This window comes from Equus przewalskii, chromosome 5 (genome assembly GCF_037783145.1).
Source record: "Equus przewalskii isolate Varuska chromosome 5, EquPr2, whole genome shotgun sequence".
Taxonomy (NCBI): domain Eukaryota; kingdom Metazoa; phylum Chordata; class Mammalia; order Perissodactyla; family Equidae; genus Equus; species Equus przewalskii.
In genome coordinates, this window is record NC_091835.1 from 66,360,185 (window position 1) to 66,373,864 (window position 13,680).

Consider the following 13,680-nt stretch of genomic DNA (forward strand, 5'->3'; position numbering starts at 1 on the left):
ATCCCTGAAAGGGGGATTTACTTCCCAAATGAAGGTACGTTTCCCACCTCCTTTTATTTAGTTAAACCTACTGAAGGAGGGGCCAGCCCAGTGGCACAGCAGTTAAGTGTGCAGATTCCACTTCAGTGGCCTGGGGTTCATTGGTTTGGATCCCAGGTGCGGACATGGCACTGCTTGGCAAGCCATGCTGTGGTAGGCATCCCACATACAAAGTAGAGGAAGATGGACACGGATCTTAGCTCAGGACCAGTCTTCCTCAGCAAAAAGAGGAGGATTGACAGCAGTTAGCTCAGGGCTAATCTTCCTATAAAAAAAATAAAAAAAAAAAAACCTACTGAAGGCAATCAGTCCTGATAGTGAGATGTCAGAGGCACTCCCTTTAAAGCAAGGAACAAGAGTGCCCACTCTCACTGCTTTTTATCAGTATTGTAGTAGAGGTCCTGGCCAATGCAGTTCCACAAGAAGGAAATACAGTTAAAAAGACTGGAAAGGAATGAATAAAAACTTCTCAGATGACATGATGGTCTACCTAGAAAACTCAAAACAATCTAGACATTGTTAGAAATAATGCAAGTTTAGCAAGGTAGTTGCTTTACTAGAGATCAAAAAACAAACAAATCTAGTAAAAGATACATAAGACCCACATGGAAGACTGTCTTCAAAGACATTAAGGAAGACGTAAGTGGAGATATTTCATATTCATCTATAATAAGGCACGCAAACATAACATTATTCTCTCCAAAGTAATTTATAATCCAATGAAATTGTAATCAAAATCCCAAGAGAATTTTTCAAGGAATGTGACAAGATGATTCTACAATGTATATTGATAAGCAAAATCCAAGAATACCCAAGAGATTCCTAATAATAATAATGAGACCATGTCTTACACCAAATATCCAGACTTACTATAAATAGAGTGCTACAGTAATCAAATATAGTGTGGGGAATTGGTATAGGGGTAGGCAACAGACCAATGTAAAGAAAAGAGTGATAAGAAAAAGATCCACACAAATTTGACATATGACAATGGTGGAATTGCAGATCCATGGGGAAAGCACAGGTCTTCAATAAATAGGGCTAGAACAACTGGGATATTCACATGGGAAGAGATGAAACTGGAATCCTACCTGCAGTATATATAAGAAGACTTAAATGTGAAAAGTAAAACCAAAACTCTTAGAAGAAAATATAAGAGACTATTATGAGCTCAGGGAAGGAAACTATGGTTTTAAAGTCATATTTTTGTGCTAAACTTTTTAAAAATCAATAAATTGAAACACATTAAAATTAAGAATTTCTGTTCATTAAGACTCCATAAGTAAAGAAAAGAAGATAAGCTACAAATTGGGAGAAGATAACTATTAGAAATAAACACTAAAGCATTAGTACCCAGAATAAAGAGCTCTTAAAAATCAACAGAAAAACAGCCTAACAGAAACATGGCCAAAAGCAAAACAGGCATTTCACAGGAAAAAAATACAAGTGGTGAATAAACAAATAATACGACGCTCCACCTCACTAGAAATTGGGGAGACGCAAAATTAAGACCACAATGAATTACCACTTTACACCAGCTAGACTGAACACAATTGAGAAGCCCAAGTACACCAGTGTTGGTAAAGACACAGAAGAGGCATTCTTATACACTGCTAATGGGAATGTAAACTTGTACAACCACCTTTGTAACAGCCAGGCATCACCACGGAAAGCTGAACATGGACACACCCTATGATCCAGCACCAGGAAAGCACAGAAATGTTCACGGTATCAGGGTTTCAAATAAGGAAGGAGGGTGGGAGGTAGAAAAAGGGAGAGGGAAAGGGAGAAGGAAAGGAAAGAGGAAAAAAGGAACCAACCAACAATCTAGCAACAGAAGAATGGAGACATCACGGTATATTCCTAGAAAGGAATTCTACGTAACAGTGTAAAGGAGAGATCTACAGCTATATGCAAAACATGAAGGAATCTAAGAAATATAATATTCAGAAAAATAAGCAAGCCACAGAAGACTACATTCAGTATGGCATACCTTTAAAGCTCAAAGTTATACAAAGTTATACAATATATTATTTAGGGACACATACATCTATAATGAACTTTTTTAAAAATCAAAATAAACATAATTCAAGAGAGTGGTTAACTAGGAGTGAGGCAAGGATTGGGATATGGGAAGAAATATTGAGGTAAGCTTCAAAAATAGTAACGTTCTAGCTCTTAAGTTGGGTGGTGGGTTTACACCCATTTATTTAAAATTACTATTCATAATTTAAATATATTGTAGATATCAAATATTATAAAATCTAAATGTTCTCCGAATTTGCCAGGATATTAATATCATAAGTTTTAAAGACCCAAAAATATGCTATTTAAATAGTAAAAACTCAGATACCAATATAATTTGTATTTCCAAATAATAATTAAAACAGTTAAGAATGTCTTCCTTGATGGTATTTGTCTTTTTAAAACTTCTTATGATAGGCCAGCTCCCTGCTTATGATAAGACCATAACACATTACATCCTTCAACATTAACTATGTATTTATACGGTCAGTATGACTTAAAGATAAACAAACATTGGAACATATTTTAAGTTTACCATAATTAAAACTCTCTACATTAAATAGTGGAAAAAGAGTTTTTCAAAGTAATGGAGGGAAATTAATTTCTAAAAGTTTTTACCCAGGTAACTCTTTTTTTCTCTTGCGAATTAGGTTAAGAACATCATTACTCAATTTTTAGAGGAGGCACACCTCCATAAAGTGAGCCAGAAAAGCATAGTTTGAGCATGTGAATTTTAAAATGGCTTAAATAAAATAACTCAATAAAAGGGAGTGAGCTCTAAGAATTTACAGTTGAAAAGACATATAATACATTTTTAATCTTTCCCACACACTTTATCATGTAAGATTTTTTTAAAAATCAGTCTCCGTACACACATGAAATAGTCACACACTCCATATACAGTACACATAAATATGCACACAATCGAAATCCCTCACTTTTTCATTCTAAAGTATGCTGACGCTCTGTTTGTTGGCAAGACAGGATTATAGGGATCAGCATCCATGCCTTTGGTGTAGCATTCAATTGCTTCATCATATTTTCCTTGTTTGAAGTACTTATTGCCCTGAAAAAGCACATGAGTCAGATATATACCAGCAGAGAATTCCACAGCCATTTTCTCTCAATATTACACATCTCGTTCTAACTCATTAGCTGGGTAATCAAGACTACCAGGAAAGAAAAGAGAAGTAAGAAAAATGGTCTTTCAACAAGAACTAAAATTTACTAGATAGTCATTGTATGGGCAAAATCCGAGAGCAAAATCCCTGGCAGAAAACTGAATAAAATACCTAGCATTGTATACTTTTTATTGATAGTAGTATCTCACAGAAATGTAACAAAAGACAGAGGTCAAGATGAAGTTTAATCTGAAATGAATTCCAGCTTTTTGAAAAGCAATATAGTATTATAATAATAAGGCATCCCTCAGGGAGATGCTGAATGTTTCAAAAAGTAACTAAAGATCGCCTGTGATACAAAGGAGTGGAATACTATATTCATCTCAAGAATCACACGCTGCTTTTAAGCTATTTCAAACTACTACTAAAAACCCTGGAACAACTCTCTGTAAGGCCCAAGCACTTTACATATAACAATTCATTTAATATTCACAACAACCCACTGAGGTCTCATAAGAATAGTAATCTTATTTTACAGCTGAGAAAACTGAGGTATAGGCAATTTAAAGAACTTATCAGAGGATCTGAACCCAGGCAAATCTGGTTCCAGAGCACATACCCCTAACCACTATACAATACTGCCTCCTGACAGGGATATCGCCAATAACTAAAGTTGGAACACCTTCTAAACTATGTTGAAGAAATCTTGGGATCCACATGACTTTTTACATATCCTGCTTATCTGAAGGAAGCTAAAGCTGAACTAAAGAGTACCTTTTCTTTTAAAGCCAGAGCCTTTTGTGAATCTACATGAATCCCATCTTCTTCCGACTCTGATTCTTGAGACACAGAATCATGAGTACTCTCTTCTTTGTCAAGTTCATCAAGGATACTGTCCTGAAATCATAAGCAGGAGAGCAGTGCTCATAATTACATGACCATTAAGAAGGGAAAAAAGTACACTCAACAGAACTTCAATTGTTACGATCTAAGGACCTAAAGGCTTAAAAAAGCAACCCAAATAAACTCTCATTATTAAGATTATATCCAGAGAAAAAGGTGTCCCTGTTTAGAAAACCAAGATCCAAACCACTTAAAGAGTCTAGCTTTGAATTCCTAAAGTAAGCTTAGTCAAGAGTCTACAAATCACCCCCACAGAGCCAACTATTAGCAAAGGTACTATGTCTTGACACAAGAGAAGTTTGCAAATAACCCAAACTAATGTAATTAGCAACCAATAGCAGAGAAAGGGTTTTTTCTAAAAACCTTTTTCCCTTCTTATTTTAACACACAAAATAACTGCTTGTAGAGCACAATTAACTCCTGACCCTCACAAGACCTGAGGCACATGTAATTACCCACGTCTTTCACTTGAGGGAACTGAAACACAATAGTTAACTTACTCAAGGTCACTCAGCTAGTAAGTGGCCGAGTCAGGATTTGAACCCAGGCAGTCTGGGTTCTTCTCCAGAGAACTCTCAATTACTACGTCATACTTTCTCTCCAGGTATTCAAAACATAGCTGCCTCTACCAAAGAAAATACACAACATGCTAGTCATGTAATTCCCAATCTAGTGACTCACAAATTTCTTTCACAGTAAATAATCTCATGGACCCCATCAAGATTCTTTAAAATGACAGTTTTTTTATCATATATGATAAAAGAATGATTTTTATTAAGATATTTTAAGCAAGTAAGCATTAAAGAGGTCATTAAAGCTCATTTAAACAAAAATTTAATTTAGCTATATGTTTTAAAGATTTTATTTTTCCTTTTTCTCCCCAAAGCTCCCCGGTACATAGTTCTGTATTTTCAGTTGTGGGTCCTTCTATTTCCGGCATGTGGGATGCTGCCTCAGCGTGGCTTGATGAGCAGTGCTATGTCTGCGCCCAGGATCCAAACCGGCGAAACCATGGACCGCTGAAGCGGAGCGCACGAACTTAACCACTCAGCCATGGGCCGGCCCCTAATTTAGCTGTATCTTTTAACATGAAAATTTTAGAAACACCATGAGCCTACCAATATTAAAGCCAAGATTGTCCAACCTGCTATGCTGACACGTGTAGAAAACTAACAGCAGCAGGACACTAAAACAGCTGCTCAGATCCGAACTAGAACAGAATGGTAAATAAACACGTGTATCTTGTACAGACACACTAAAATAACAATATCAAGCAAAACAGCACAATCATGCTGGCAATGGCCACACAAGCAGGAGCTCTACCACTATCTGTTGAATGCGTAAACGACTGTGTAGAAGGTACCTCTAAAGAAATCATATGACATGATTCCTTCCCTTCAAGAAAGGGCGTTATAAGAAGATATCAACTTATAAAAGGAAAAGGCTATATAATAAGGGGTAAAATCACAAAAAAATGAAAGCACATTATACAATGCTCACCAGAGGGTATCATTTCCAATGACAATAAATTCAAGACCTAAATCATACATCTCTTACATTGGGAAAAGACTGAAGCAGATGGCAAACTACTTTAATAAGAATGCCAGCTCTCTCTAGAGTTTATTAGCCTTGGCTTCATTAAGAAAAATACAACTAATAGGGAAAACTGTTCTGCGGTATCTTCTAAAGCCAAATGTATATATAAACTATGACTCACAAATCCCCTCTCGGGTGCTTATACCCATCAAAAGACATGTACGAGAACATTCACAGGGGCCGCCTGGTGGCACAGCGGTTAAGTGTGCACATTCTGCTTCTCGGTGGCCCAAGGTTCGCCAGTTCGGATCCCGGGTGCGGACATGGCACCGATTGGCACGTCATGCTGTGGTAGGTGTCCCACATATAAAGCAGAGGAAGATGGGCACGGATGTTAGCTCAGGGCCAGGATTCCTCAGCAAAAAGAGGAGGATTGGCAGTAGTTAGCTCAGGGCTAATCTTCCTCAAAAAAAAATAAATTAATAAAGATTAAAAGTACATTAAAAAAAAAAAAGAACATTCACAGCAGGTTTACTCATAATAGCCCAAAACTGGAAACAACCTAAATGTATGTCAACAGGAGACTGCATCACAAACGGTGATATACTCACACAATGGAATTCTCATCTGCAATAAAAAAGAACAAACTACTGCTACTGACAATGTGGATCTAAGACAACGTTAGCAAAAGAGGCCAAACACAACAGAGTGCATACTGTATGATGCATTTAGGTGAAATCCCAAAACTGGCAAGGCTGACGTACAGTATCAGAGATCACAAAGGTGGCTACCTTTGGAAGGTTATCAACTGAAAAGGGAGGCTTCTGGGATGCTGGAAATGTTCTGTATCTTGATCTGGATGGTAGTTTCTCAGGTATATACGTAAGTAAAAATTCAGAAAGCTGTACACTTAAGATTATTGGACTTTATTGTATCTATATTATGCCTCAATAAAAACGTTAAACAGAAAAGTGCAAAGAAAATAATAGACATAAAAATCAGAATTGTGGTTACTTCTAGGGGTAGAGAGAGAAAAGAAGACGGGAGAGGGAAGGAGCACACTGGTAGCTTCATTGGAATTGGAAAAATTCTCTAAGTTAGATGGTGTGGGTTCTTGTATTCATTTTATTATCATGCTTTAGAACATACATCTCCACATATCCTTTTGCATAAATGAAATATTACATAATAAGCACTTTAAAAAGACTAAAAGGGAATGTATGTTCCAAATCAATCTAACCAAATCAACCCTTATGGTGGGTCAGGGTCTAGAATAAGGCTGGTTAATAGGTTCCCTTTCACAGGCTGACTTGACAGTGGCTGCTTGGAGCACTGGGTAGAGGGTTCTGGGGCAGAATACTGGTGGTAATTAATTCTCCAGTTATGCTGTGTGCCACATGTGAGAGACGGGAGCCACACGCCACACATTTGCTATACCTGGTCTAGAAGAGTGAATCCACCTTCCTGGGATCAACACAAGCCGACTTTTATTGTCACACATCCCCAGGTCTAAGACCAGACACAAAGGCAATCTCTTTTAGCAGTATTCGATAGGTCCGTTAGTCTATTAAAAAAAGTACTGGCAGAGTCAATCTTCTGGGAGTACCACCATCTTATAAGTCTGGCTGTTTAGAGGTTAGACATGGCAGGGAGGAGGGTGGTGGGTAGAAGGGAGTGATGCAGTATGTCTGTATCTTAATTGCAATGACGGCTACCCTAATCTATACATGTGATAAAATGGTAGAGAACTGTACACACATTGTACCAAAGTCAGTTTCCTGGTTTTGATACTGTACTATAGCTAAGTAAGATGTAACTAATAGGGTGAAGAGTACACGGGACCTCTACATACTACTTCTGTAAAAAGAGAAGTAAGAAAGAAAAAATAGAAAAAAAGAAAAGAATCCTGGCTGTTTTAGTCACTATTCACTGAAAGAGGACTGCAGAAGAAAAGATAACCTAGTTAATTGAAGAGCTATGTAATTAGATTTTTTATCTACATAAAACAGTCTATAAGAGAAAGACAGAGATCATAAGAACTCTACATTATTTTCCATTTAATCCATGACTCTTAGCTAACTCCAAGAAAATTTCACTCAAACACTAAGAAGCACATAATGAGACTAACTTACCACATCAAGTTTTGCCCATGCCTCATAATCATAAGATTTTATCCTGTTTTTTGTGTTTTCGTCTTTGGTTTTTTTAGAAGTCTCTTTAGCTTTGCCTTTCTTCTTTTTCCTAAAATTCCCATTTCGAATAGGAGGTAAATTCTAGGGAGAAAAAAAAAACAAAGTTTTGAGCACTGCTCTCTTACTTTTTTTGTATAACTAGCAATGTTTAAAATTCTCACCACATATTTTCCAGTAAGTAATTCTTAAATTTTCAAGTGCTTAAGATACCAATTTACCATCTTCACTTCTAATGATGATTTACACTTGAAAAGTTTAATTCATCCTCTGAAGAATGTTGAACATTATTCAGTCACAAGAAAAGTATTACCTAGAAATTTTAATTACACATTTAATTTGCAATCCTAAATTCAAACTTCAAAAACTTCCTTATCTTCAGCCTTAGCACAAAGAATTAGCAGTAGTACAAGGGCAAACTGAACTGCCTCCCTATCATTACACACAGGATGAAAAAGCTATCCACATTTAAGTGCACTGTCTTAAGAAAAACGTTTGGTTGAACCTAGGTACTATCTACACTTTTACGGCAACGCTGTATCTTAAGATATCATTAAACATATAATTATATATGATATATAATAAACGTACACACCTACATATTTTATGATGCTATTCATTTACTTTTAAGAATTATCACATGGTCTTCCTTTCAGTAACTATTCACTAAGCCTTAAAATGTCTTAATATAGTTAATACAATTATTACAAACTTTAAAAGACAGGAAGCACATCACTTCAATTTCAGTATTTTCACAAAACATTTTAAAAGGCTGTGCTTTCTTTTAAAATAAATAGTTTTGCTGGATGGTAAAGTAGGAATTTTATTAAGAAATTTACCTCTTCAGGAACACCACTCTGTCTTCTTAGTTCCATATCCTTTTGTTTAATATCCTTTTCCCAGTTTTCTAAATCTCTCATGAAGTCTTGTAATTCTTCTGCATTTTGTTTTACTTGTAGTTGTAACTCAATTGCTTTATTTGTTGAAGTCATTATGCCCTGCAGAGTGCCAACCAACCAACCTCTGAGAAGAATTAAATAGAATTATTTGGTTTATTTTTTTGAAATCTAGCTAACAATTTTTTTACCACTTTATAAATGGCCAAGTTACATGGATAGAAGAGAGCCTAAAGTGATGCTGAAGATATCTGTATATTATTTTTAAAATGAACTGTTTGCTGAATAAACAAATGAAAAATAGACAAGTTCGGGCAACCCTGCAATGCAATATGCAGGAAAGGCAATGGGGAGGACATCACAGAAATTAACAAGCAGCCCATGGCAGCATATTAGCTGCTGATCTCTAGAGTTTCTAAGTATATCCTAATTACCTCCTTTACTTCTTTTTCTTTCAAGACTTATTGGACTTCTGCTATGTGATATACCCTGTTATCAAGATTTAGGTATGCAAAAACAAGTAAGAGAAGGTCCTTATGTAGTGGCTAAGTTCTGAGTAACAAAATACTATCCTATGCAGTGTTTCTCAACCTTGAGACTATTGATATTTTGGGCCAGGTAATTCTTTGTTGTATGGGGTCTGTCCTGTGCATTGTAGGATGGTTGGCAACATCCCTGGCCTCTACCAATCAGGCACCAGTATTAGTCCCTCCCCTCTGGACTGTGACAATAAAAATGTCTCCAAACATTGCCAACTGTCCCCTGGGAGACAAAACAACACCTGGCTGAGAACCACCATGCTAGAGGTACATACACATGCTATGGTCAGGTGGTATGGACTGACCACAAAGGACAGGCACAGACAGACAGCACGGTGATGGGTTCACAGGAAGAGTCCCAGAGGTGCCAAAACTCTAACCTACTTTCAAAAGGGGCCAGGAAAGTGATGAACATGGAGGAGAGGGCAGCAGAGTGAGGGACTATGAGGGAGAATGATAGAAGAGAAGGCTAAAAGGTGGACATGGGACAGATCTTGAAATGCCAGGCCATGAGGACCTACAGTCTGAAGGCTATGTGTTAAGTATTAAGGTGGTAAAATAAAAGGGGCTTGATGACTGGCTGGACTGAGGAGCTGGGGAGCAGAGAAGGACTCAAACAGTGTCTCAGAGCTCTGGCTTGGGACCCTGGTAAGATTAGTGTTGCCAGGAATCACAATTTAAAAAGGAAAAGAGATTTCAAGACTGAAGGGGAAATGGAAAGACAGATTATTTCAGTTTGGAATATGTTGAATTTGAGTGCTTATGTGACATCAGGAGGAGATACCCAACCATAGATGGCTAGAGATACAAATTTGGGTGTCACTGGCATAAAGGTGGAGGCTACAATCATGGGACTTGGACACGTTTCACCACCGTGACTACAGGGTGCGGGGGGTGGGGGGGGGGGCGGGCTGGAGAACACTAATATTTAGGGAACAAACGAGGAAGAGATGCTAACACAGAAAATCCTAGGCAGCAGCATCTAGAGAGCTGGGAGGAAAACCTGGAGAGTACTGTGATGGGGGAGAATTTTCAATAGAGTTCAAGAAAATGGGAGAGGTTAGCAGTGCCAAAAGCAGAGGCCACATGGGAAAAAGAAAGTGCATTATATTTAGTCATATAAAGATTACTGAGGTTTTTAGTGGGATTTAAAAAAAAGGATGGAGATAAAATGAGCTGAATAAATGAGATTATATGGAGATTAGCGTAATTGTGTCTTTAATTACGGTAGAATTGCTCACGAGTACAGTCTGGTGGAGGGGGGCGTGGAGAGAGAAGGTAAAAGAAGACAGAGGAAACAGGATAAATAATGCGGCAAGGTGCCCAACAAAGTGGGAGGGGATTCAAAGCTTAAGGGGTGATGGGAGAAGGAAGCAGGGTGGGAGAGAGAGAGAAGGGAGGAGAAAAAGGATTCGTTCGGAGGAGGAAGAGATGGTTGCAAATGCAGATAGGTCTGCTGACCCCTAACCTAGCGTCAGAAACTAAACATGGTTTAAGCTTCTTTCGGGCAGTGCGCATATCTGATCACCTATGTGTATCTCATTACAAAACAAAACTAGTACAATGCTTTGCTGGGGACTCAAAAGTACGAATTAAAGCGCAGCAAGCCACTGAGATGCTGCAGAAGGTCGAAACCTTTTTCCGTGTCATTCATCACCTCTGCTGCTCCCGCAAGCCCAGGAGCTCCCACGGAACCTGCGACAGGGCTGGGGTCCGAGCAGCAACAAGAAACTTCCAGAGCTTAGGGGACCACTTCCATCCTCGATACCCGGGAGAACACAGCACACCCACGCCGAAAGGGGGCGCGCCCCACCGCGCGCTTCTCGGAAGGTGATCTGGGTCCCGACCACCCCACCGCCCGCCCACTGCCCCGGCGGCCGGGGCGGAGAGATGGTCAGCCAAGCGGCACGTCCAGGCCCGGCCGCGCGGGGCGAGCCCCTTCCGGAACGCGCTGCCCTGGACGCCGCCCCCACGCCGCCCGCCCTCGCCCTCTCCGCCTGGCCCGGGACCCACGGCCGCGCCCCTCCTCCCGCCAGAAGACCCCAGAAGCTTCCTCGGCTGCCGCTGCCGGCGGTAACGGCGACAGCAGCTCACCTCACCAGCCCGTTACCGCCCGCACCGCCGCCTTGCCAGGCCCGCGGCGACTCACGCCGGCCCCGCCCTCCTGCGCCTTCCCACAAGTCCCCGCGTGCCCTCGCCCCGCCCCCTGGAGCCTGGTCTGGAGCGTGCGCAGAAGGTCAGAAACCCCGCGCCTTCCTCCTCCGGATGGAAGCAGGTTAGAGAATTGAAAGAAAAGCAAAACCTGGCGCCTGGCCTGTTGCCACGATGACTAAACTTCACCGGAGATAACCCAAAAACCGCAGGGTCATCCTGACTTGTTCTGATTCCCAAAATAGTAACGCCTTGAATATTTCCTCAAACAGTTTTATCCCTAATATTTGCCTTGCTGGTTTGCAACTGTGCGTCGCGACCTTTATGAGTATGATAGTCATGTAAGAAAGTGACTGTTTCTCCACCACGAACAGACTAGGTAAACGTAACCTGGAGATTTTGCAGGTTTTCTTTTTCCTTTAAGTACTTGTGTTTGGCAAACCACTTCTTCAGTCTGACTCCCTTGCACTTGGCAAGTAAACTCTTCTATACATGTGTCTATCTCTACCATTCTTGGACGTGTGTCACTGTTAAGGTCTGTCTTTGGAAGTGCACTAGCTTGCGAGAGGAAAGAATATGAATATGAACACTTCTTATTTCTGCATCCTCGATGAGTAAGCTTTCTTTCATTTTCATTAACTCTAAAATTATAAAGCAAAAATAATTTTAAAAGTCCACAAAAACAGAAATAAGCAGAGCTTTCACTTTGAAATGGCTCTGTGATCTCAAATGTTAGCCCCAAAATCCGAATCAGTGGCACTCAAGCTCGGCTGAACTTTGAAATGTTATATATACTGAATTCTACATCCTATTCCCAGAGATTCTGATTTAATTATTGCAGCCTGGGCATCATGACTTTTTAAAGCACAGGATACAGCTCTGCAGTCAAGACTGGGAACCACTAATCCACGTAATTGTCCATGAATAACCATTTTTCAGTCCTCCCTTAGAAGGTCATATCATTAGCACATCTTTCCCACTGTATTTGTATTTGGTATATTTGTATTTTAAAGTCATAGCCGTGAAATCATTAAGTGTATCATTAAAATATTTACTAATGGAATGATTCTTTTGGTTTTTGTGTTAGGGAGAAAGATAACTGCCATTTAAGAGTTTTTGTGTTTTAAAATTAAATAATTTAAAAACAGATATTGATTTATAGGTATTCTTAAGAAAAGCAATGTATTTTTTAAGTTAATTCTGGCAGAGTGGACTGAGATGAGAGAGAAGGAGGTCAGCTGGCTTCTCTAGTAAAACCTCATAGACCCTCGGGTGAATCCTCTCTCCTCTTTCTCTCTCTCAAGTCACGTAATAATCACACAGTTGCTTGGTGAGTACAGAATCAAAGTGAGAGGAGTTAGCCGAATGGTCCTGATGGCCATCATCACCTAATTCGGAGGCTTCCATTATCCTGCAAAAAAACTGTGCCTGTAATGGCAGCCTTCTCTCCCGTTAGCTCGGACATGGGCCGTCTTAAGTTCTTTTCGAGATTCCATGCATTCCTCCCCACTTCTGTTGACACTTCAAATAGTTTTCAACAAGATTGGTAAAGTATACCTTTCTTTTATGTCTCTTTTATTTATTTATTTTTACTAAGAATAAACCCCAGACATCGCAGTTGGACTTATTGTTAATATCTGAATAGACATTTTCAAAGAGACAATCTCTTTATATGTTCTATATGTTGAATTCTAATGGTCAGTGGAAATATATATGAATGTTATTACAAAAGTAAAATACTGCAATTAATAATTGTGAATAGTGTTGATTTTGTGAATGGTATTAATGTCCAAAACATTATTGCAAACTTTCAAGTAGTTAAAGAAGGATTCTGACGGTTAATATGAATCTGAAGGAAGGGAATATTAGTTAAGTAACCTTGGCAAGAACATTAATGAACCTTGGGGCTTCCTGTTATGGAGAAACTGTATTAGATTTGGTTGCATGTGAAAGAAAGCCCAAAATAAGAGTGGCTTAAACGTGACAGAATAGTATTTCTCCCTTGTATAAAAGAAGACTGAATATAAGCAATTCAGGGTTGGTATGACAATCCCAGTATCCTTCTACCTTGCTGCTCCTTCTGCTTGCTGCTCCACCACCTTCAGCACATGGCTTCCCCTGGGGGTTCAAGATGGCTGCTCAAGCTCCAGCTATCTTGTCTGAAATCCAGTCAGCAGAAAGGAGCAAGAGTGGAAATAAGGGCACCCCTTGGCCTTACCAAGGGAACACTCCCTCTTGCATGCCATTGGCCAGAACTTAGACATATGTCCACTCCTGGCTG

At 39.3% G+C, this 13,680-nt stretch overlaps 1 protein-coding gene across 4 annotated transcripts in view; it reads right to left on the reverse strand.

Moving 5' to 3' along the window:
* RPAP3 (RNA polymerase II associated protein 3) overlaps positions 1–11,438 on the reverse strand; it is a 30,141-nt gene extending 18,703 nt beyond the window's left edge. For 2 of the 4 annotated variants that reach the window (XM_008513627.2, XM_008513625.2), the window contains exons 1-5: positions 11,343–11,438; positions 8,653–8,836; positions 7,757–7,897; positions 3,960–4,082; positions 3,003–3,130 (exon numbers count right to left, since the gene is read on the reverse strand). In XM_008513627.2, the coding sequence (XP_008511849.2) occupies positions 3,003–3,130; positions 3,960–4,082; positions 7,757–7,897; positions 8,653–8,805 (545 nt within the window). In that variant the 5' untranslated portion in view covers positions 8,806–8,836; positions 11,343–11,438. The remainder of the gene's footprint in view (positions 1–3,002; positions 3,131–3,959; positions 4,083–7,756; positions 7,898–8,652; positions 8,837–11,342) is intronic. The other 2 variants (XM_070619468.1, XM_008513626.2) reach the window with 1 other exon arrangement.
* Positions 11,439–13,680: the final 2,242 nt, after the last annotated feature.